The 25,755-nt window shown below is 37.3% G+C and overlaps 1 protein-coding gene across 4 annotated transcripts in view; it reads right to left on the reverse strand.

Moving 5' to 3' along the window:
- The window catches only part of MYO5A (myosin VA), a 189,223-nt gene that overhangs the window by 85,741 nt on the left and 77,727 nt on the right, over positions 1-25,755 (reverse strand). For all 4 annotated transcript variants that reach the window (XM_077881132.1, XM_077881135.1, XM_077881134.1 and 1 more), the window contains exons 5-10: positions 17,400-17,556; positions 12,098-12,241; positions 9,633-9,714; positions 9,172-9,279; positions 7,278-7,384; positions 561-826 (exon numbers count right to left, since the gene is read on the reverse strand). In XM_077881132.1, the coding sequence (XP_077737258.1) occupies positions 561-826; positions 7,278-7,384; positions 9,172-9,279; positions 9,633-9,714; positions 12,098-12,241; positions 17,400-17,556 (864 nt within the window). The remainder of the gene's footprint in view (positions 1-560; positions 827-7,277; positions 7,385-9,171; positions 9,280-9,632; positions 9,715-12,097; positions 12,242-17,399; positions 17,557-25,755) is intronic.

Here is a 25,755-nt window from a genome sequence, read left to right on the forward strand (position 1 = left end):
TGGAGGCCCAGGGTGAGTCCCGCATTGGGCTCCCTGTATTCAAAAGGAGCCTGCTTCTCCCTCTGCCTGTGTCTCTGCCCCTCTCTCTGTGTCTCTCATGAATGGATAAATAAAATCTTAAAAAAAAAAAAAATACTAAACAATAAAAAATTAGACATCAAAAAACAAATGTAGGGGCAGCCCGGATGGCTCAACGGTTTAGTGCCACCTTCGCCCAGGGCATGATCCTGGAGTCCCGGGATCGAGTCCTGCGTTAGGCTTCCTGCATGGAGCCTGTTTCTCCCTCTGCCTGTATCTCTTTCTCTCTCTCTGTATGTCTCATGAATAAATAAAGTCTTAAAACACACACACACACACACAAATGTATATGAAAGGTATTAACAGTTCAAGTGGGCACCCAGAAAAGGCAACTAGCAAACAAAATAAGGTTTTTAGAAATGCTCTCCTAGTTTTCTTTTCTCTTTACCAGTAGGAGAAAGAATCTAATACACATTTAGAGTTATTAGATAATCTCTAGAAAGAAATGCTCTATGGCAGACCACTAAGCCAAATACACTTACCCGTATATGTCTAGCACTCCGATAAAAGAGTGCTGTTTGACAGCTGAATGGAGGGCCTGATTGACATGATCTACAATCCAGTTAAAGAGCTTGGCATAAATGTGCTTGGCTAAAGCATCACGGGCATTCGTGGCCTGCAGCTTAGAGATTGGTTTGATATATGTCTCTGTGGCTGTAGCCAGTTTCCGATGGCAGAGCCAGTGACACATCTCCTCATAGTCCACGCCCATAAGATCAGAGAAGATGCTGAGGGGTTCATGCTTGGGCTGACAAAAAGAGAGTGGGTTATTTCTTTTGGCCAAATCAATCAAATATTTACTAAATTTACTAAAAAATACTAACAAAGAGGTAACAAAATCCAGAAATTTCTTTGTTATAACTAACACAGTGCTCATGTGAAGTGGTCGGTGATCATAATCATAACTGTCCATTAGACTAACATCCAGGCAGCATTTTATAATCTCTTCTCGGGCTCATTTCACAAGCTACATCTTCCTTTGTCTCTTCACTGTATTTGTTTTTAATCTGTCTTTAGGCTCCTTCAGTTGATCAGAGTATCTGTCAGCTTGTCAACAAGTATTTACTGAATGCCTATGATATGCCAGTAAATAAAACCAGACATGGCCCCTATCTGCCTACAACTTATAGTAACTAGAGGAAATGGATATTAATCAAATGACTGTTCCCTAACCTGTAAAATTACTGCAAAGAAAAAAGGAGCTATACTCCGATTCCATGTGAAAGGAGTGTGCCCTATTCAGGAGGCAGAGGCCAGTTGCCTTGAGAAACAGAGCTGAGATCTGAAGGATAGGAAGGTATTAACTCAGTGAAAGGGGAAGAAAGGGTCTTCAGGCTGAGGGAACAACTGGCATACAAGTCCTGTGGTGGGAGTGAAACTAGTAGTATGAGAGACTAAAGCTGAGTGAGGGAGAAAATATCTGAGATGAAGCCACAGAGACAGGCAGGGTATATACCATGGCTGGTCTTCATCCTGAGAGCAAAGGGAAGCCACTGAAGAGTTTGAAAGAGATAACTTGATAGCTATTTGCATGACTTCTTAGATTAGAATCTCTTTAATGGGGGTGCCTGGGTGGTTCAGTTGGTTAAGCAGCTGATTCTTGGTTTCAGCTCAGGTCATAATCTCACAGTCATGGGATAAAGCTCCATGTTGGGCTCCTGCTCAGTGCAGAGTCTGCTTCAGATTCTTTCTCCCTCCCCCTCTACCCTTCCCTGCTTGCACTCTCTTCCTCAAATAAATAAATAAAATCTGTAAAAAAAAAAAAAAAAAAAGAATATCTTTAATGACTTACATATCTCTATTCCCTATGTCTTCCATAGGCCTTGCATTGAGTAGACATTCAACAAATACTGGTTTAATTTAATCCACATGAGTGCATTATATTTTTTAATATCTTCATTCACATGTTTCAATTGAATCTGATGACATTCCTGGGGAACAGGCAGGATGAACATTGCTATCTCTGACTGAAACCCAAGAGGAGAGCTTGGATTTGAAACATCACATGACCAATTTATGTCAGTGTTGTCATTAGAACCTGGGTGCCCTGACACCCTCACCTCCTGACCCTTTCCACTGAGGAAGTTCTTCCTTCATCTTACCTCTTCCCAAATGATCACTTCAGATATAAATCAGCACATTACCAACAGCATGTCACAACTCTCTTAAATAAGCAGCTAATTTCATTCATGTAAATATGAATGATTTGACATCATTTAGAAGTGGATCAGTACTCTCTAAACATATTCTATTTGGGGAACCAGGGTGGCTCAGTGATTGAGCGTCTGTCTGCCTTTGGCTCAGGTTATGATTCTAGGGTCCTGGGATCGAGTTCCAATTTGGGATCCCCGCAGGAAGCCTGCTTCTTTCTCCTTTTGCCTATGTCTCTGCCTCTCTCTCTCTCTCTTTCTGTGTCTCTCAGGAATAAATAATAAAATAAAATTAACATACTCTATGTTAATGGCATTACTTTACTATTATATCACGGCTGTAAACTTTTTTGTTCAAATTTTCTGTAACTTTACTTCTATCCCTTTTTATCTGAGGGAAGTCAATAATCTCCCACTATGATAGATCAATTTTTTCTTGTAGTATCTGTTGGTTTTTGCTTTATATATTTTAAGTCTATGCCATTAAGTACATTAAAGTTTAGAACCATTACATCTTCCTGGTGAATATAATCTCTATCATTATATACTACTCTATTTATCTCTACTGCTGCTTTTGGCCCCAAACTTTATTTTGTTCAACATCAATACAGGGTCTGCTAGGTTTTATTGTAGCGATTATGGTATATCTTTTCTAAACTTTTTATTTTAAAACTTTCTATACCTTTATGTTTTAGGAATGCTTATTTCAAAAGCATAGAGCTGCATTCCTAAACCAGTTATCCAGTTGTTATCTAGTAATCTACTTCTATGATTTTAGGAGGAGCAGGGGCTGATGATTTACTTTATTTTTTTAACTTTTTCTTCTGAGCTAGTTTTAGACTAACAGAAAAGTTACAAGAGCAGTACAAAGAAGTCCCTTCACCCAAATTCCCTAAATATTAACATTTTACAACACTTGCTTGTATCATTCTCTTTCACATATGTGCACATACACATTAATTTTTAGAACCTTTGAGAGTGGGAAAAAAAAAAAAAAAAACCTTTGAAGGTTCCAAGCATGATGCCATTTTAGTCCTAAATATTTTAGTGTGTATCTCCTAAAAACCAGACATTATCTTATATAACTATAATATCATGAAGAAAATTAGAAAATTAGCAATGATACAGCTCTATTACCTAACTTACAGATTTAATTCAATTTTTTTGATTGAGCTAATCAATTTCTGCACAGAGGTGAGGGAGAGATTTTTATAGTCCAGGATCCAGTCTGAGTTCATATACTCCATTGAGTTGCCAGTTTCATTAGCCTCCTTTAATCTCAAGAGGTCTTTGCTCTTTTTTAGTTGTTGTCTTTTGTGTGTGTGTGTGTGACCTTGATATTTTTGAATAGTATGTCCCTCAGTGTGGGTCTGCATGATGATATCTCATGATTAGATCTGGATCATGCCTTCTTGGCAGGAATACCAGAAAAGTGATGTTGTGATCTCAGTACAACATATTAGAAGTTACATAATGTTGAACAGTCATTTCTCCAAAGACGACATCCTGATGGCCAACAGACACATGAAAAGATGTTCAACACCACTCACCATTAGGGAAATGCTAACTAAAACTATAATGAGATATCACTGCATACCTGTCAGAATAGCTAAAATTAAAATCGTAAGAAACAAAAAGTGCTGGCAAGGATATGGAGAAAAAAGAACCCTTGTACACTGCCAGTGGGAATGCAGCCACTCTGGAAAACAGGATGGAGGTCCCTCAAAAAGTTAAAAAAAGAACTACTCTATGATCCAGTAAGCACATTACTATTTACCCCAAAAGTGGAAAAACACTAATTCGAAAGGATACATGCACCCCTATATTTATTGCAGTATTATTTACAATAGCCAAACTACTTAAAAAGCCTAAGAAACAGACTCTTAACTACTGAGAACAAACTGATGTTATCAGAGGAGAGGTGGGTGAAATAGGTGATGGGGATTAAGGAATGCACTTGCTGTGATGAGCACTAGGCATTGTATGGAAGTGCTGGATCGCTACACTATGCACCTGAAACTAATCTAACACTGTATGGTAACTATACTGGAGTTAAAATAAAAAACTTAAAACATGTTCTTTTTTAAATTTTTTTTAATAATAAATTTATTTTTTATTGGTGTTCAATTTGCCAACATACAGAATAACACCCAGTGCTCATCCCGTCAAGTGCCCCCCTCAGTGCCCGTCATCCATTCACCCCCACCCCCCGCCCTCCTCCCCTTCCACCATCCCTAGTTCATTTCCCAGAGTTAGGAGTCTTCATTCATGTTCTGTCTCCCTTTCTGATATTTCCTACCCATTTCTTCTCCCTTCCCTTCTATTCCCTTTCACTATTATTTATATTCCCCAAATGAATGAGACCATATAATGTTTGTCCCTCTCCGATTGACTTATTTCACTCAGCATAATACCCTCCAGTTCCATACACGTTGAAGCAAATGGTGGGTATTTGTCATTTCTAATGGCTGAGTAATATTCCATTGTATACATAAACCACATCTTCTTTATCCATTCATCTTTCGATGGACACCGAGGCTCCTTCCACAGTTTGGCTATTGTGGACATTGCTGCTATAAACATCGGGGTGCAGGTGTCCTGGCATTTCATTGCATCTGTATCTTTGGGGTAAATCCCCAGCAGTGCAATTGCTGGGTCGTAGGGCAGGTCTATTTTTAACTCTTTGAGGAACCTCCACACAGTTTTCCAGAGTGGCTTAAAACATGTTCACTATAAACTACAAACCAGAGAAATAAATATATTTAAAGGCTTTTTAAAAGCAAACAACAAAAACAACAATAAAAAAAGAAGTTCTATGATGCTGATTGGTCTCACTACTGGTTGCGTCAATCAGAGACACAGAATGTCAAATACAGAAGGGAATGCCTGCCAAGTTTCTCCAATGATAAAGATGACTATCTTTCCCTTTTTAACTACTAAGTATTTGTGGGGAGTTCTGTCTTTTCCAGCCCAATACACCATTCATTATTATTACTATTATTGTTTTAATTAATGATATTTGATCTATTTTGGCACGTGCTATCCTAGTTTATGAATCCACCATTCATTCTCTCCTTTTAGATCTATCTTGGGTCATTCTCCTTCTGCCTATGTGACTTCTATGCTTCTTCCTTTAATATTTCCTTCAGTGAGGACCTCTTGGTGACAAAATCTCCCAATTTCTTTCTTTTTTTTTAAAGATTTTATTTATTTATTCATGAGAGAATAGACAGAGACCCATTTAAGCTAAGTTTTCTGTATTTAGCTTTCTGGGACCAAGTAGGAACTATAAAATCAGTCTGGGAGTAAGTGTGAGGGTCGGTTGACTATTGTAAATTTTTAGGAACTATTTTCTCCTCCAGTTAGCAACAAGGCTTGCTCAAGCCAGATCAACTTTTCTTTGTACTCGTGGAGTAGGTGGTGGGCAATTTTATGACTAATTTCCCATTTAGGGTCTCAGCTTTAGGCAGTGATTCCTCTGTTTATATGAGCCCAAGGCTTTGTCTTTTGTACTCTACTTGGCTAAGAAAACCAAAGCTCATGGTCACCAGGTTCAGTAAATGCCCTAACTCCAGGGCTCTACTTCCTATTTTACTTAGCTTCTGGCCTCTGAGTAGATTTTGCATATTTATTAATTTTTTAAAAATATATAATTTATCATGGGGTGTCTGACTGGCTCAGTCAGCAGAACATGCAACTCTTGATCTCAGGGTTATAAGTTCAAGCTCCACATTAGGTATAGAGATCACTAAAAAACAGAATCTTTAAAATATATATAAGTAGGGGCACCTGGGTGGCTGGCTCAGCAGCTGAGCATCTGCCTTCGGCTCAGGACCTGATCCTGGAATTCTGGGATCAAGTCCTACATAGGGCTCCCCACAGGGGAGCCTGCTTCTCCCTCTGCTCATGTTTCTGCCTCTCTCTCTGTGTCTCTCATGAATAAATATATAAATATTTTTATATATATATATATATATATATATATATATATATATGTAATTTATCCAGTATGAAGATCAATCAGAGCACCTAGTCGAAAACTGCTGGAAAAGATAGTCTCATTTTACAGACAAGGAAAGTGAGGTTCAGAGAAGCTAAGTAATTCACCCAAAAATACAGTGAGATTAAACAATAAAGTAGGGATTGAATCCAGGCAGAGACTGAAATGTGCATTTCAAAACTAACATCTCATTTATACAAATTTAAGTCAGTCACAAATTAATCTACATGTAGATCTGCTAAATATCAACTTGGATATCTGAAGAGTGAAAAGAGTGAAAGTCTTTTTTTTTTTTTTTTTTGAAACAAATCTTAAGACTTTCCTATCACAATCTTGAGCAAGCAGGATGGAAAAAGAATTATATTAAAACTTCTTCCACTCTAATAAAGTTTAAAAATACCTATATGTATGTATATATGTGTGCGCATGCATATGCATGTGCTTGTTATATTTGATGATGGTGATCAGCAAATATTGCAAATCATAAATGCCCAATGAGGACAATCTGAGACTACCAGGTTTTGTTGCAATTTAAACAAACATTTCATATGGAATTGGGTTTTAATTCTCAGTGTGCAGTTATCGCTATTCATGCAAGAATACGCAAATCTTAGTGAAGATACCCAAGCCCCCAGCCATCTAGTTCCTCTTCTCAGGAGTAACAACTGCTAATAGTTGTTTCAATAAATTTTAAGCCATATTAAAACTCCATAGCTGAAGACACAAAGTTTTCAATATTTGGTACTTGTGCCATGGGCCAAATGAACCCTCCTCCCTAGATGGCCCCAATACAAGTTTCATATTGAATACTTCCCACCTCTGTTCATATGGACCAGACATGTATCCAAGTTTTCTCTTCTCTCTTACCCCTAACACACACAATCACTGTGCACCAGGGATTAGCATCCATATTTTTTACCTTCAGTTCAAGATTCTACTTGGGATAATTTATCTGATAATGTTAGTAGAGAAACTTCAAATATACTGCTTCCTTAAAGAATCAACAAAACTGAAATACAAGCTATCACACTAAGCACATTCTAACTTACAGGTATTGTGCAGCTATCTGAATCCCGAGATGTAAATGCAACATTGCCTAAGTGAAGGATGCCAGCAAGTATTCGGAAAATTCCCATCTGATAAGACTCACTAATTCCTGAAACAACAGAAAAATGAACAAGTGATTACAAACTATTACAGTAGACAATTTTAAACCTGTTGTTAACTCTTGAATATTGCCAGATGTGCAGATGGTACATGCCATAGTTAACAACATTCATCTTTGTTGACATTAACACATAAAACAAGGCAGCATCATGATTGGGAGCATGGGATGCAAGAACTGGGCTCAAGGGCTGGCTTTGCTTCTGACCTGCCATCTTTTAGGTAACATCTGGTTAGGTAACATCACCTTTTTATGTTTCATCTGGTTAGGTAACATCACCTTTTTATGTTTCAGTTTTGAGGTATGAGAAGAGTAGTGACGGTCTCCAAAGGCATCCATGAACATTAATAAGAAAATGCACGTAGTCATGCAATATACTTAGCACACTATGGGACACATAATAAATGCTAAACAAATTATCATACATACACTGGATTTAAGTATTTTCTTAACATTATAACCTTTTCTATTCCAAATGCAAGCTATCGCCCAATAAGGCTATTTTAAGTCAGATTATTTTAATTACTTCTTCTAACTACAGACCAAGTGTAAATTAAAGAGATCGCAAGATTAGAAGAGTTTGGGCTCGTGTTATACCCAGCCTGATGAGGGAATACTGAAATGCAGTACTGGAGCAGCAACTAAAGGACGAGGCAGTATGAGAAAGCTGTACAGCCCTTGGTGTTTTATCAGATCTGGCTTCATTTTTCAACAAGGTAAGAATTTCCTGAATATTAGATATAATTATGTGGAAGTAAAAATAGTAAAATTATTTCCAAATATGTAATCATATACAGGATAATTGAAAGTTGATCTAATAATGAATGTTTTTCCTATCTCCTAATTATGGCTTTTCAAATTTGTAATTTTCTATTTACAAATATATTTAGCCCTAGAAGTATAGCAGTATTTTTTAAACTTAATGTGCAAATGAATCACCAGTGGATCATGTTAATATACAGATTCTGATTCAGTAGGTCTGAGATAAAGCATAAGTTTCTGAATTTTTGCAAGCTTCATTATGGTCCTGGACCATACTCTAAATAGCAATGCTTTTAAATTAAATTAACCCAACTCACAGTACTTATCAAAATACCATCACATGCTTTTAGTTATTTATATTTTGAGGTTGTTAAAATAAATAATTCACCACTAAAAGTTGTACACTGCAGTTCTAAAGACTGATTTACTTGTATGTAGACCCCATATTTTTTAAATCTCAGAAACTAGACAGTGACATCTGAGCCATTTTTAAAACAGTGGAAAAATATACATGTAATACAATGTTTTGTCACTACACCAGCTCAACCATATTTCCCAACGACAAAAGACCAAAACAAATAAACAAAAAACAAAAGTGAAAAAAAAAAAAGCAAAATCCTACAAAATGTGAGCTTGTTCAGGAACCCATTTCATTCAGCCTTAGATGTCAGATTTTGTGAAAATTTAAACAAAAAAATTAGTTCTACCTCCCCTAAGACCCCCAATTTGTTTTAAACAGCTTTACTGAAGGATGATTTGCCCACCATAAAATTCACCTGATTTAAGTACAATTCAGTGATTAGTTGTACAACCATTACTACAAACTGAATTTAGAATAGTTCCCATCACCCCAAAATAAAACGTCATGTTCATTTGCTGTCCAAAGGTGTTTTATAAAGAATGAATGTTCAATCTCCCAACACTCACCAAGTAATACAAAGCTTAGCCAACATTCCAAAGATTGCTTGAATCAGAGACCTACTGCTCATAAGAGCTCAAAAATAAAATTATGTTACCTAGCAAAGTGCACGCCTGCCTGGTATGTGCCATCTCCTTGGTATCATCAACTCCTTCAATCACGGGACTGCCACCCTGCTTCGTGTAATGAAAGTTATCTGCATTTCCTACAATTAATGAAAATAAAAGATTTGCAGTCTATGAAAAAGCCTTGGCTTCTACCCTTACGTTCACTCTAATGCAGAGGCAGTGATAGCACAGTCACGTGTACTGAGTCTGGAGTTCGACTGCCTGAGTACTCATCAGTCATCTTAAACTCAACTCATGGTCAATTTTGCTCCATGTATGCAGCTATTCACCCCGTCCCCATCCCTAGGTTATCATGAAGCCAACTGCAGACTTCTTATGATTTTACTCATAAATATCTTAGCATGAAATAATCTCCTTTTTAATAGGTTTATGAACTCAGGAATTAACAGAAAGCAGTATCAGAACGATAAATCTAATACCATATTCATACCTAATCGCAGCATTTTAAATTCAGGTAACTTTGCTGAAGCACAAAGCTGATAGAAGATATGATAGTTTCTCTCCTCTTCTGCCTTTGAAATAAGAAGAGTTTTCAATTATAGCATTTTAACCTAAAACTCAGAAAATTCAATCGTAAAATAATTTTTTAAAGATTTATTTATTTGAGAAAGAGAGAGGAAAAAAAGCAGGGGGAGGGGCAGAGGAAGAAAAATCTCAAGCAGACTCCCCACTGAGCAAGAGCCTGACTTGGAGTTGGATCCCAAAACCCTGAGATCATGACCTAAGCCAAAATCAAGAGTCAGACACTTAACCAACTGAGCCACTCAGGCACCTCCATAAAATAAATATTTAATTATCTTGATGCAAGAAGTTGTCCCTTCCCAAATTTTCTAATACAGGTTTATCATCTTATGATTTATTAGCTATGTGCAAATATATATATATATGAATGTGTACCTGTTAGTCACATTCAACAAAAAATATCTGATAATGATGCTTTTGAAGTAAAGAACAGCTTGATATATGCCACTGTCATAAATGATTACCCTTGGGGAAAATTAAAACCATGTTTTTGAAATACAAGTATCCCCTGCTTTTTTTTTTTTTAATTTAATTTATTTATTCATGAGAGACACACACAGAGAGAGGGGTGGGGGGCAGAGACAAAGGCAGAGGGAGAAGCAGGCTCCAAGCAGAGAGCCTGACATGGGACTCGATCCCAGGTCTCCAGGATCATGCCCCAGGCTGAAGGCGGCGCTAAATAGCTGAGCCACCTGGCTGCCCTCCCCTGCTTTTCTGAAGTTTGCATTATACCATGTCATTCTAGCAAAAGGCTTACATTAGTACCTGTTTTGCTAACCAAAAGAAATCCAGAGAGTATTTTTTAAAGAAAAGCAAAAAATAGTGTTTAGTGTTTATTTTGTGGAAAGCCACTACAGAGGCAGGACACCCCCAGCAGCAACCATGAGACCACATCTTCGCATCAAGCTGCCATAGCTTTCAACTGTGTCTGTGAGCATCTGTGCTTCATCTTGACTTATTTCGGGTATCTGTTAGCAAGATGTATCCTAAGGTATAAGAAAAACCTAAGGGAGGTTATTTTTGGGGTCTGAGGATGCTCAGAAACTTTCTCATATAAATTAATGGTAATGTTTTTCCTCACTTTATACCATTTCAGCCTATAAAAGGTTTCATAGGACCAATCTACTTCTGGAAAGGGGGATAAACCTGTACTCAATATTTTCTCAGAGTACCACTCAGGTTCATGGTCTTCCTAACACTTTAAATGAAAAAGAATATTCTATCTTTGCCATATGTCAGATCAGATCATCTACTGTGGTTGGTTGTAAGAGATCCACAAACGTTGGGACGCCTGGGTGGCTCAGCAGTTGAGTGTCTGCCTTCAGTTCAGGGCGTGATCCTGGGGTCCTGGGATCAAGTCCCATATCAGGCTTCCTACAATAGAGCCTGCTTCTTCTTCTGCCTATGTCTCTGCTTCTCTCTCTGTCTCTCATGAATAAATAAATAAAATCTTAAAAAAAAATAAATCATGTACAATTTTAACATAACAGTATTTTCTTTTTTTTCATAACATTATTTTCTGACAGTCCTTTTTCCACATACATACTTTAAAAATGCAACTGTAATAATATTGTTCATACAAAACTGAATCCCTATACTCCACCAATCATATCCTTGAATTCTGCAGTGTATTTATTTAGTTGACTAAAGAACAGTGTGGCCTGAAGGTCAGGTTTGATGCTCAACAGAACCTTATGTCTGGAAAAGGAGATTATTTATCTTCATTACATTATTCTATCTAAATAATAATCAGATTGTAAGAGAGGAGAAAGAAGAAAAGAAGACAAGTAACTAAGTTCAAACTGTAGCTCACTGAAACACATGACCCAATGTCTTCCCTATCAACTGGGAAATACGAGAGTTAAGACTAAACTAGTAACACCTCTTAGGTTGCCTACGTGGCACAGTCAGTTAGACGTCCGACTCTTGGTTTTGGCTCAGATCATGATCTCAGGGTTGTGGGATGGAGACTCATGTCAGCCTGTGCACAGCACTGAATCTGCTTGGCATTTTCTCTCTCCTGCCCCTCCCCCTACTCATGTACACTCTCTAAAATAAATAAATAAATAAATACAATCTCAAAAAAACAAACAGCACCTCTTTTTAACTAAGTTTTTTCTACGACAATCTGCGGGAAAAAGTCAGAACCATTAAACCTAAACCAGTGCCCATTCCCATAGATTATTAGTCTAATAGATACTGCCCTGCCTCTGACAGGTACCAGTTTACGTATTTCTTTCCAAATGCAGTCTGTAGCAATACTGTCATAATATGCTCAAGAGTATCTGCAAATAAAATACATACCAGCAAGCATGAGCTCTGGAATTACATGGCAATCTAACACAAATATATATGTGTACCCGCCCGGCTTACCTGGAACACCACTCTGGATTTCTCTAAAAGGTAAGTTCTCATATTGGCACCAATGATTCGATATCTCTTATCAAAACCAATTTCAATATACTTCCCAAAACGACTGCTATTATCATTCCTGGTTGTCTTAGCATTTCCAATGGACTAAGAAGGGGAAAAAAAATAATATTTTAGAAGTACAGTTCATGACGTGACATTTACAGAGTCTGTTCAGGGAGAGAAAGGACACAATGTAACACAGCACTTTAAAACTGATTCTTTTAAGAAGAGAACCAATCTTGCCCCTGCAGGCACCAGTGTATGTATGCTTTGCCCACTGTACAACCACACAGTTACCCACTAATAGTTCATATCTGCCTTCTTATTCTCACACAAACTATCTTCAGACACAGTAAATCTGAGCCCAGTGGCTGGGAGATTTTCACAGTGTTTGTGGTATTGGAACACACTCATTCAGGTCAATAAAAAAGGAAATGGACAGGACTGCCGAAGCATAAGCCCTCTTAGTTACACACTCGGGTTTGCATTTCCTGAGAACTCAGCCTGTTTTATGTAAATAAGCTGGTTAAAACAAATAAATGTCTTTATGGAAATGTTGTTTGATGTTGAATTTCTTTAGCTAGAAGTTTCTATCATCTTATCCTGTGACAACAAAGGCCCAGTTGGGTTAGCAGAATCTTAGTAAGTTTCTGCTCAGGTCAAAGCCATTTTCAGAAAACAGACATAGTAAAATTTGCCTTTGGATTTTGATAGCTGTGTCTAACTTGTAAAACATCTGCTATAGATTTCAGAGAATGTAACTTTCTGGTACATTTTTTATATACTTTTAAAAATTAAATAATGTATATACTACTTATTGACTTAGGTAACAGCCATCTAGAAATTTTTCTTCCAAGGCAAAAAAAAAAAAAAAAACATGGTGTAGAGAAGTAGTCATATAATATATTGTATTAAATGTTTAATGAAACATTATACATAAGATTACTATAATTTACTTGTGCAAAGCTCCAGACAATTAGGACTAGTATATTGAACTATATTGAAACCATAGCAGAAAGAAAGACAGGAAAATGCTCTGGAGTGTTTAAAAAAAAAAAAAGATATGCAAACATAAGTGATGAAAACAATAACCACACAGCCACAAAAAAATCAACTCATCAGATCCTCTGATCAAAGAAAGTATATTTCACTCTCTGAAATACAGGGCAGGTATTGTCCTATTTTGCTCTGGCAGTGAGAACACTGCTACATTTCAGATTAACATTTTAAATGGAAAGAATGACAGAAAGCTATCCTCCCAGCAAAGTAAGAGTAATGTAGCCTTAGACAATTTAACAATACATTTACTTAGATATTCCCGTTCTTTTTTTTTTTTTAAGATTTTATTTATTTATTCATGAGAGACAGAGAGAGAGAGAGAGAGAGAGAGAGAGGGAGGCAGAGACATAGGGAGAAGGAGAAGCAGGCTCCATGCAGGGAGCCTGATGTGGGACTCGATCCCAGGTCTCCAGGATCACACCCCAGGCCGAAGGCAGATGCTTAACCGCTGAACCACCCAGGCATCCCAATTCCCGTTCTTGATATGACAAAAAGTACAACATAAAGTCTCCATATATTCCAATTATTCTTATCTAGAAAAGGAAATTAAAGTACAAGGTTTTCTTTCAACACAGAATATTCTGTCAAAGAGCAGATGAAAAAGATGTAGTAGTTGTGGCAGTGGCAGTAATAGTACCAAGGGTTTATCAGGCACTGTCCTGAGTAACTTCCTGCCAGCAAGTAAGCAAGCTAGCAAAGGGGGGCCACAGCTTCTCCTCCTTCCCTGACTCTATTCCACCTTCCATATGCCACCCCTTTCCTATCTACTCAAGAGTGGAGGTCAGAGTGGTTGAGCTGCCAAAACAATACTACACCCTGTAAGAAGCAACAGTGAGTAGGCCAGGGTTGAAACAGACCCTCCTCTCTGTCTTTGAGTAAAAGGTATTTACATATAGAGCAAAGAATGGTAGAAAGAGCAAATACCTGGGTATTAGACCAGGCCCTCCTACCATCTTGGCAACATTTCATCCTCTGAGGAGCAGTGCCTCCAATTGAAAACTGATTAGTTTAAATGACTCTAGGCAGATGCTTGAGTGGCTCAGCAGTTGAGCATCTGCTTTTGGCTTAGGGCGTGATCCTGAAGTTCCGGGATCGAGTCCCATATCAGGCTCCCTGCATGGAGCCTGCTTCTCCCTCTGCCTCTGTCTCTACCTCTCTCTGTGTGTCTCTCATGAATAAATAAATAAAACATTTTTTAAAATATAGATAAGCTCTAGGTTCCTTTTCAAAACTAGAATTATATGATTATAAGCCTTGAACCTGATAAGGAAAGAAGGTTCTACACATAAACAATACTTTTTGTCCATTCCCCCTAATTGTGCTCTCTGCCTTATAAGTACTGTATTTACAACAGGCTCCCTTGATGCTATTTTCATTTCAATTAGCAAGTAATTGTTAATGAAAAAAGTTTTGTGGTCTTGATTTTACTATTGATTTCAGTGAAGTGTTGTGTGAGTTATTCTTTACTAAAAGGAGATAAAAGTCTTTAACTATGGTTATTAAAGAACTATTAAAACTACTATGCCCCAAGAATCTTTCCCTGTCCCCATCTTTGGATGAAAATTTCCTAGAGGAAAAGGAGAAGAGGAAAACATGATAAAATGAGCAAAAAAGAATCATTTACCTGTGCATCATTCATATTTTGCAAAAGGAGCCTTTGCTAAGGATGAGGATCTTGCTTTCTAAAGGATTGTATACAGATTCCATTAACTACTAGGCTGTGATGTTAACCGTGTAGGATGCTTATTATCTAGGGAGGAGTTTCAGATCACTGGAGACCTAGATATGTCATTCTGGACAACACAGTAAAGGACTCTGATATAGAGACACAGTCTTGAGGCAGGTTTAAAGTCACAAACATTCTAGGCCACATACTCAGTATTTCATCCATGTCTTCTTCCTATAACTGCAAACCCTTTGTCACCATTCTTCAGTTCCCAATTCTATTCTATTTTTTTTTAAGATTTTATTTATTTATTCATGAGAGACACAGGGAAAGAGGCAGAGACAAGAGACATAGGCAGAGGGAGAAGCAGGCTCCCAGTGAGGAACCTAATGCCGGAACTTGATCCCAGGACCTCGGGATCACAACCTGAGCCAAAAGCAGCTGCTCAACCACGAAGCCACCCAGGTACCTCCCTGATTCCATTTTAATCTTTCAAATTGGGATGCTCTCATTTGTGGTTATTGAAAATTAGTTCTCGGGGTGCCTGGGTGGCTCAGTTCGGTTAAGCAGTAACCTTTGGTTCAGGTCATGATCTCGAGGTCCTGGGATGGAGCCCCATACCTAGCTCCTTGCTCAGCAGAGAGTGTGCTTCTCCCTCTCCTTGTGCCCCATCCCCCCGGGCAAAGTGCTCATGCACACTCTCTCTCAAATAAATAAAATCTTAAAAAAAAAAAAAAAAAGGGAATTAGTTCTCTGTCAAATTTTCTTAATCCAAATTCCTGTAGAAAAACTATACAACAATATAGAAGCACAACTGATGCCTTTATCTTTTTTTTGTTTATCCTAGAAAATAAGGTAAATTCCTTATAACTACATATTAAAAACTAGTATCAATGGCCATTTTAATCTCTCCTACGAACACAACTAAAATCTGTATTGTAGAAAAACCAAGGTAGTTATTTTTTGAATGAGAATATAGTAAGGTCATAAAATATTCTACTAGACATTCTATAAGATTCATTCCAGGCTTGTATTATTCTATGGTCCAGGGTTAGAAGAGGTGGAATTCCCTGATGCCATCACAACCTAGACTGGAATATTCTAATATTAGGGACTAAGAATTAACTAAACTATTGCCAAATACAGAGAATTTGTCGTTGTGACCAAAAATAGTCAATCTAATGGTAGGAAGCAAAGCCAAGTCCTGTTATTTTCTGACCCAAAACCCAAACTGGCTGTACAGATTAGATTTCCCCAATGCTAACACTGGATTCCAGCACTATATCTGTAGGTTGAATTGTTTCAAAATCTTAATATTTGCTTAAAATGTTGACTACTCTTTTTAGCACAAACCTCTGTTTCCCCCAGTCTCTGCTATTTTAGAAAACTTCTCCAGTTCTCTTTCCAGGGCACCTAGCCCAGGAAGCCTCTTAACTTCCCCAGCAAATCCTGTCCTCTCGGTCCCAAGAACAGAAGTCCTACTGCTCTGGAGGGAAGCCCTGCAGGCAACGGATCACAACACTCTGTTCTGAAGTGTCACACACGGCACTGCAAACCAGGCACAATTACCTCTGGGCTGATTATTGCAAAAACCACTTGTATCCCAGGTGCACCAGGCCAGTTCTAAACTCCGTCTGTGTTTGGGGGACAAATAAGGCTTGACAAAGGAAAAACACAGGAATAAAAAATGCTGACTTGAATTTTTAATAAGAATGGTTTGTTTCTCCCTCTCCAAAATAATTTCTCTCCATTATTAATGAGAATTACTTTTCTCCATTTAATGGGACTATTTAGAAAAATGTGACTTTTCTAAAAGCATGTTAATAGACAAATAATTTTCAAGTTACAAATCCTGAAGTACTCAAATTTTCACAAAAACATTTCCACTTTGTATACATATTTTACTTTTGAAAGGACATCCTTTCATAGTCCTTCCTTTCACATGGAATTTATAGCTACTGAATCCCTTTTTCTAACCTAAAGCTGTGTGATGTGCTCCACAGAAACAAGAAGAAAAATGTTTACAAGATCATCATGATTTAAGCCTACAGTTCAAATCTGGAAAAAAAAAGATAGAAACCTACAGCTCAACAGGTTGTACTAAGTATAGAAAATGAAATATGGGCAGAGGGATGATAAAACTCATCATGCTTTAGTGAATCCTATGAACTCAGAACTAGGGGGAAATGAACATACTTCTAGTATAAGGAATAATAGATGAGAGTCAATTAACTGGGAGAATAGAAATTAAGAAATGAAGTACCACTGTCAGTTATTTGGAGACAATTCAGTGGTAGGTTAAAAATGCAGGATTATGGAATTAAGTAGATGCTTCCATAGCTGGGCTTTACTCAAATGTGTATCTTACTGCCTTTCTACTTTTCATAGGTCTCTTCTTACTAATATGCGGAGAGGTATTTTCTTACTTTTAGTGGTTGGGAGAGCCCAGACTTTTAACAATATATACTGTTTCAGTATTTCTTTGAGTAGGTTTCTTCAGAGAATATAGTAAGAAGGCCATGGCTGCTGCTGTCTTACCTCCATGATGGGGTTGGAGGCCAAGACCTTTTCTTCAACATTGGCTTCACTGGCAGAACCACTTACAGTTGCAAAGTATCTCATGGCATACTTAGCTGAGACTGTTTTTCCTGCCCCAGACTCTCCACTTACAATGATGGACTGATTTCGTTCATCTCTGTAAAACAAAGAAGAGTAACTAACAGTGCTGTCCACTCCTGAATGTGACTAACACTATTTCCTCTGTGTTCTCATCAGTGAGCCATGGTGAATTTCTTCTGGTTCATACCTGGAGCAATGTGGAATGATATTTCCTAATAAAAATAACTTCTTGCAAACTAGCAATGGACAGGGAAAAGAAGATATGAAGCATCAAATTAGTGTTACATCTAAGGATGAATCTATAATAGGAGGTCTCTGAACTTTTGTGTGTATATATCTCAAACACATTATTTAATTTCTAGACAATAATTCTGGTATATTACAGTACTGTTGTCAACCACCTCAAAAAAGAAAGGAGCCACAGTTAAGGCATTTAAAAGAAAATCCTATTGAAATAAAATGATAAATTGTCTAGTAGTTAACAGCCCATAAAGTCATGTCTTCCACAAACTCCAGCTCCTACTGAAAGTATCTTCATTAGCAGAAAAGAAATGGTTCGTGTATTTGTTGGCTGACTTGTTCAAATATGTCAGAACTCAAAGACTATCTACTATTCTATCTTTAATTCATTAACACAATGACTCAAAAACTCTAAGTGATATACTTGTTCACAGGACTATCATTTCTTTGAGGATAAGACCTAAGTCATCTTTTTTTTAATTAAAGATTTTATTAAAAAATAATAAAGATTTTATTAATTTATTTGAGAGAAAGGGTGAACAAGGGGCAGGAGGGGGAGAGGCAGATGGAGAGGAAGAAACAGATTCCCCACTGAGCAGGGAGCCTGATATGGGGCTCAATCCCGGAACTCTGGGATCATGACCTGAGCCAAAGGCAGGCACTTAACCCGCTGAGCCTTCCAGGTGACCCCTAAATCATCTTTATATTTAATATCCAGCACCTAGTGCAGAGCCTGACACATCACAAATGCTCAATAAATGTATATTGCTTACAAGTAAATAGAATTTCAATGAGCAAACTAGCCTAAGATTAAATCTGCTTTACTTTTAAAATTTTTATTTATTTATTAGAGAGGGAAAGAGAACAGTAGAGAGAGAGCAAGCACAGGTCCACGGCAGAGGGAGAGGGAGAAGCAGGCTCCCCACTGAGCAGGGAGTCTGACCTGGGGCTTGATCAAGGACCCCAGGATCATGATCTGAGCCGAAGGCAGATGCTTAACCAACTGAGCCACCCAGGCATTCCTAAATCTCTCTGCTTTGACTACGATTTCTAGCAGGACAGAAGTAGGAAATTGCTACTGCCTGAGATGGAACCAGCAATTGGCTTCTCATCAAAATAACTGAACAATAAAACATACATAAAAGTGGTATCATTTGTGCCCTTAATTTACAGAGACTGGATCAGGATGACCTCAAAGGTTTTTAGTGAAACTATCCTCTAAGACCACAAGATGGGGAGGTTATTCTACATTGGTCATCCATCCATGGATGGAACATGGCATAGTGACAGTTCAGGTTGTACAGATGACCAAGAACCTGATCATAAAGTTCTTACATGAGATGTTAAGGAATGTGAAGTTTACCTCAAGGTAACAGAGTGTCTATTAATAGGTAATAGAGTTTTAAACAGAAAATAATACAACCCAATTAGTAAAATCAGTCTGGCAGCAATGTGGAGGATGAGTGGCGAGGGTCCAGATGAAAAATTATGAAAGTTTAAAAAAAAAACAAAAAAACAAAAAAAAAAACAAAAAAAAAGAAAAATTATGAAAGTTTTAACAAAGGTTGTCGCTGTCCTGATTGAGAGCAGTAGATAGCTTTAAGAGATACCAAAGTAGTAGAATCCACAGTACTTGGCAATAAATTTCCAAAGTAGAAATTTAGGACTTTCTTTTTCCCTTGAGAAATGAAGGTTAACTAGATCTTGAAAAATACAGTGAGAGTATACAGTAGCCTGCTCCTGACACTCTGACTCTAATATTGTGGGGAAAATGAGGAGGACCTAGGTGACACACTAAAGAGTGTTTAAATTTTATAGTACAAGCTTGCACATAATCCTTGTTTTTATGAAACAACCTCCTCATACTTACACTCTCATTTTCTTTTTATTTGAATTTCTCAACAGAACTGGACACTCCCATTGCCTCTGTTCATTCATAGCTAATTAAAACATAAATCGTCTAATAAAATAGTTTTTATTGTGGTGCCAGTGTCCTTTCTTTTAGTCATTTAAAACATCCTCTGAAGGGTGCCTGGTTGGCTCAGTCAGTTGAGTATCTAATGCCTTTGGCTCAGGCCAAGATCACAGGGTCCCAGGATTGAGCCCCACTTTGGGCTCCCTGCTTAGTGAGGAGTCTGCTTTTTCTCTCTGCCCCTCACCCCACTCATGCTCTCTTTCTCTCACTCAAATAAATAAAATCTTTAAAAAAAAAAAAAGTCCTCAGAATTCACCTTTTTCTATATATTAATCAAGCAGTGATCAGTAGTTTTGGATTCCCTTCTACCAAATGATTAAAAAAATCATCTCTTCCTAATTCCGGCATGATCAGTTCTATCACTATGCCCTGTGTAACACCACTCTTTCCAACAGCAAAAGACGTAAGGAGACTTCCACTAGTCTGATGGAAATATTAATGGGAACCACTATTTAAATTGTGCTGCCCTTAGGCGCCTGGGTGGCTCAGTCACTTATTTGTCTGCCTTTGGCTCAGGCATTGAGCCCCACAGTGCATTCTGGGATCAAGCTCCACAGTGGGTCCACTGCTCAGTGGGGAGTCAGGTTCTTGCTCTTCCTCTCCCTCTGCCCTTCTCTCCGCATTCATGTTCTGTCTCAAATAAATAAAATAAAATATTTTAAAAAACAACACTGTACCGCCTTTAAAAGGCTATTTCAAGTCTTAATATCAAGATGTTGTATCAAAAAATATAAAAATTCATATAGCCCTTTCCTATGATATATGGAAGAAGAAAAATATTAAAGACTACACAGCTTTGAGTAGTTTGTATGACCTCTCTGCTCCACAGTTTTCTCATCTTTAAAATTAAATAGTACCCAAAGTCCTACTCAAATTCTAAAGTATTACAATCTAAATGTCTAACTCTGGAATTGATTTTTCAGATGCTGGATGGACAATAGTTTGCACTCTAAGCTAGGGTAAACTCTTGCAACCAAGAACAATTGGAAAAGGACAGGCCCACAGATACTCAGGTGGTCTTGAGTGGCCATATTTGAAATGGGCAACATTTCTCCTCTGGAGGACTCCTGAATTTAAGATGGCCAAAATCAATAAAGGGTTACAAAGAGTAAAAATGTAAAATAATCAATTCACGTGCTTTTAGCTCAAACATGGGAAGCAGAAATCTTTTTTTATTTATTTATTTTTTAAGATTTTATTTATTTATTCAGAGAGAGAGAGAGAGAGGCAGAGACACAGGCAGAGGGAGAAGCAGGCTCCATGCAGGGAGCCGGATGTGGGACTTGATCCCGGGTCTCCAGGACCACACCCCAGGCTGCAGGCAGTGCTAAACCGCTGCGCCACCGGAGCTGCCCAGGAAGTAGAAATCTTTATAAAAAGATTTCATAAAAAGATACAATAAAATCTTCAAAATGTTTTCCAGTCCTACGTAGCCATAGGAAGAAATGCCAAAAAGACAGAACAAGAGCAGAGATAGGTGGAAATGGGGAGCCAAGCAGAGACACAGATGAGAGAAGGACAACAGATAATAAAGACACACAAAGGCAGAACAGAAAGAGTATGACAAAGATGAGGAGAAAACAGAAAAACAACTAGGATAAAAATTTTATGGTTCACACTTGCTTATATTATACACAAAAATAAATTCAAAATGGATTAAAAGACTTAAATGTGAGACCTGAAGCCCGAAAATTTCTAGAAGAGAGCATAGGCAATAATCCCTATGACATCAGCCTTAAAAATATTTTTCTAGATATGCCTCCTTTGGCAGGGGAAACAAAAGCAAAATTAAACAATTTTTATTTGTCAAAAGAAAAAACTTTTGCACAACAAAACAAAAAAGACAACCTATTGAATGAAAGAAGAGATTTACAAGTGATATATCCAATAAGGGGTTAATATAGAAATTATTTAAAGAACTTACACAACTCACCACCAAAACCCTCCAAATAATCCAATTTAAAAATGGTCAGAAGCCACAAATAGACATTTTTTTTCAAAGAAGACATCCAGATGGTCAACAGACAAGTGAAAATATGCTTATCATCATCATCAGGGAAATGTAAATCAAAACTACAATGAGAGGGGCACCTGGGTGGCACAGTGGTTGAGCATCTGCCTTTGGCTCAGGTCATTATCCTTGGGGTCCTGGGATCAAGTCCCACATCAGGCTCTCCAAAGGGAGCCTGCTTCTCCCCCTGCCTCTGTCTCTCTCTCCTTTTCTCTCATTAATAAAGTCTAAAAAAAATACAATGAGATATCACCTCACACTTGTCAGAATGGCTAAAATCAAAAACACAAGAAATAAGAAATAAGCATTGGCAAGGATGTAGAAGAAAAGGAACCTTCATGTATCATTGGTGAGAATGCTATCTGGTATGGTTTTCATTTGTGGAAAGAAATATGGAGTTCCTCAAAAAGTTAAAAATAGAATCACCCAAAAACTCCACTACTGGGTATTTAACCAAAGAAAATGAAAACACTAATTTGAAAAGAGATAGATATAAATAGATATATTTACTCCTATGTTTATTGCAGCATTATTTATAATAGCCAAGTTATGGAAATAACCCAAATGTCCATCCACAGATGAATGAATAAAGATGCAGTATATATACACAATGGAATGTTACTCAGCCATAAAAAGAACAAGATCTTGCCATTTGCAACATGGATGGACTTAAAAGGCATAATGCTAAGTGAAATAAATCAATCAGAGAAAGACAAGTACCATGATTTCATTCACATGTGGAATTCAGGAAACAAAATAAAAAGGAACAAAGGAAAAAAGACAAACAGAAAAACTTACTTTTAAATACAGAGAACAAAGTGGTGATTACAAGAGGGGAGGCAGGTGGGGGTTAAATAGGTGAAGGGGATTAATAGTACACTTATCGTAATGAGCACTGAGTAATGTACAGAATTGTTGAAATCATTATATTGTAAACCTAAAACTAATCTAATACTGTATGTTAATTATACTTGAATTTAAAAAAAATTTTAATTTATGGTTCAAAATGAATACCAGAGTCTACTATCTTCTATTCATTTGATCTGTGAGCTTTAGATGGTTACATATATATAAATAATAATTTACTGTTCTTTGAAATTTTGCTTATCTGATCAGCCAATATTTATAATCCTTCAGGTGTTCTTTTCTTATATTACAAGAAAGAACTTTCTACTTTTGGGATATAGCTATCATTTCAAAAGCCTGATAAAACCAAGTTAAAGAAGAGAGATTCTCTACTCTTCATCATGGACAGATCAATCTGGACCATCTTAAGGACACATGAACCAAACATTTATGATTTCTGGCCAATTCTCTCAAGGGCATCTACAGTAATCCTTTTTTTTTTTTTTTTTAAGATTTTATTGATGTATTCACGAGAGACACAGAAAGAGAAGCAGAGATAGGTAGAGGGAGAAGCAGGCTCCATGCAGGGAGCTCGATATGGGACTCGATCCTGGAACTTCAGGATCACGCCTTGAGCCAAAGGCAGACGCTCAACCGCTGAGCCACTCAGGCGTCCCTCCAGTAATCCTAAATACCTGGATACTGGGTGCCTTGGAGGTAAGCCCTTCTGACCTGTTTTATCAATGGTGGTTCCAGAGGCTCTGATATGAACTAAAAGCCCCCACCTAAAAATATGGCTTCATTCATTCATTCAACATGTAATGAACAGTCACAACGTACCTACCATTTTATGAAGACAAAAGACTCTGAGGTCAAAGCCTATTGACAGAGACTGAAAGTAAAGTTAAAAATGGAGTGAAGTAATTGCTTAAAAAGGAGGTCTAACCAGGATACTATGAAACAAGGAAGGATATGGAATTGGTAGATGTGAGGAAGAGATGTCAGGAAATGCTTTCTTAAAAAGGTGATGCTTTCATTGATATTTACATGATGATAAGGAGAAAACTAGGTTGTATGGAAGAATGCACTAGGAACTACACTATGTAGAGGCACCTGAAACATCAGGAAAAAATTATTCAAGAACAGAATATATGCTCTAGGTTGATGAAAGCAAGGAGTTACACTTTAGTCCATTTTCCTCCTTTGGTACCTGTATATATTCAGTTTCTCTATCTGTATCTATTTGTTCTATCCAGGCTTTTCTTATACCTACTAAGTTTTTATTTTGCATCAGGTGTATTCTTTTACAGATTTTCCTTCTGAACTTTATCGTTTAAAAAAAATGTGATCTCTCTAGCTCATCATAGTCATACCAAATACTATTCATATTTTCTAAGACCATCAACTTGCTCTCTGCAAATTTAATGAGCATATTTTCATTCACATCCTGGTCATTCATGACTAAACTAAGTAATGCCAATCTCAGATCTGACTCATGTGGAATACAATTTAAATTTTCACCCATGTTGATGTATTTTTTTAAAGATTTTATTTACTTATTTATTCACAAGAGACACACACACACACACACAGAGAGAGAGAGAGAAGCAGAGACACAGGCAGAGGGACAAGCAGGCTCCATGCAGGGAGCCCAACGTGGGACTTGATCCCAGGTCTCCAGGATCACACTGTGGGCCGAAGGCAGCACTAAACCGCTGAGCCACCCAGGCCGCCCGACCCATGTTGATATTGACTCTCTGATAACCACCTACTGGGTGCTGCTGTTTACCTTACTTAAGCATACAAGCACCTACATCTAGTATTTAGTTTATAAGTGAACATCTTTGCATGAAACAAAATCTAGAGTTTTACTTTTTTGCAGGCAATCAATCTGAAATCCAGCATTGCTTCTCCCTATTTGATCCCTTGTTAAAAGGAAAAAATATTAAGTTCATGTGATAAAAGGCTTTCTTCAAAAGCTGTGTTTTTACTGTGATGACTTAAAAATGTGGCTTCACTTGAGACTATAATCCCTATCTCTTTTGTTAAGAGGCATTAAGTTTTTCTACATCATTATCACTCATCAAAATCAAGCTGCTATGCTATGTTTTCATGATTTCTGCTTTTGATCAATCTCAAGAAGAAAAGATTTTTAGTTTTTGTTTTAATTCCAGTTAGTTAACGCACAGTGTTATATTAGTTTCAGGTGTATGATATAGTGATTCAACAGTTCCATACATCACCCCGTACTCATCACAAATTTACTCCTTAATCTCCATCACCTATTTAACCCATCTCCCCACTCCCACCCCTCTGGTAACCATCCGTTTGTTCTCTATATAGTTAAGACTCTGTTTCTTGCTTTGTCTTTCATTTTTTCCCCTTTATTTTTTTTTATTTCTTAAATTCCACATATGAGTGAAAGCATATGGCAACTGTCTTCCTCTGACTTATCTTGCTAAGCATTATACTCTCTAGCTCCATCCATTCAAGAAGAAAAAATTTAAATTCTAAAGTGGACATTAGATAATAAATTCACAATGACAATATTTAGTATTATTTTTCAAGTTAAATATTTCCTATAAAACAATGTGCTGGCAGACTGGTGAAAGCTGTGCTTTAGAGAGGCAGAGAGACCATTCAGGAAATGAAAAGAAACGTTCCCTAAAGATACATGCTAATGCCAGTCAGTTCCTGCTGAGGAAGTAGTCACATGACTATCAAATCTTCTCAGGTCAAATGGACTTCTCTGTTCTATCACTAAGGAGCCTGTAAGATTAAAATAAAGATGCCATAACAGAAATACCCAGTTATATATGTTTAGAACTTTTATAGACTTATATTTACTATGGTTTATTCCTTCTACAACCTTATGGGATAGCTAGCATCCATTAAGTGCCAAATTCATATTTTGAAGAATTCTAAAGAACAATCATATACCAGGTGCCGAGGTAGTCTCAAAGTAAAACTTAGTGGAGTCATGGAAAATAAATAATAAATAAATAAGGATAAAAGAGCACAGAGAAAGATAGTCTAGGCTGAATAAAACGTGCATAAATATAAGTATGCAATGTTAATTTGAGGGAATAGATGTCTCAGAATAGGGGAATAGGGTTGAAAAAAAGAAAAAGAAATGACAAAGAAGAAAAGATTTGGAGTCTCAAAGCTAGAACTACATCTCAGCTCCCAGATACTATTTATTA

Source organism: Canis aureus, chromosome 32 (genome assembly GCF_053574225.1).
Source record: "Canis aureus isolate CA01 chromosome 32, VMU_Caureus_v.1.0, whole genome shotgun sequence".
Lineage (NCBI taxonomy): Eukaryota > Metazoa > Chordata > Mammalia > Carnivora > Canidae > Canis > Canis aureus.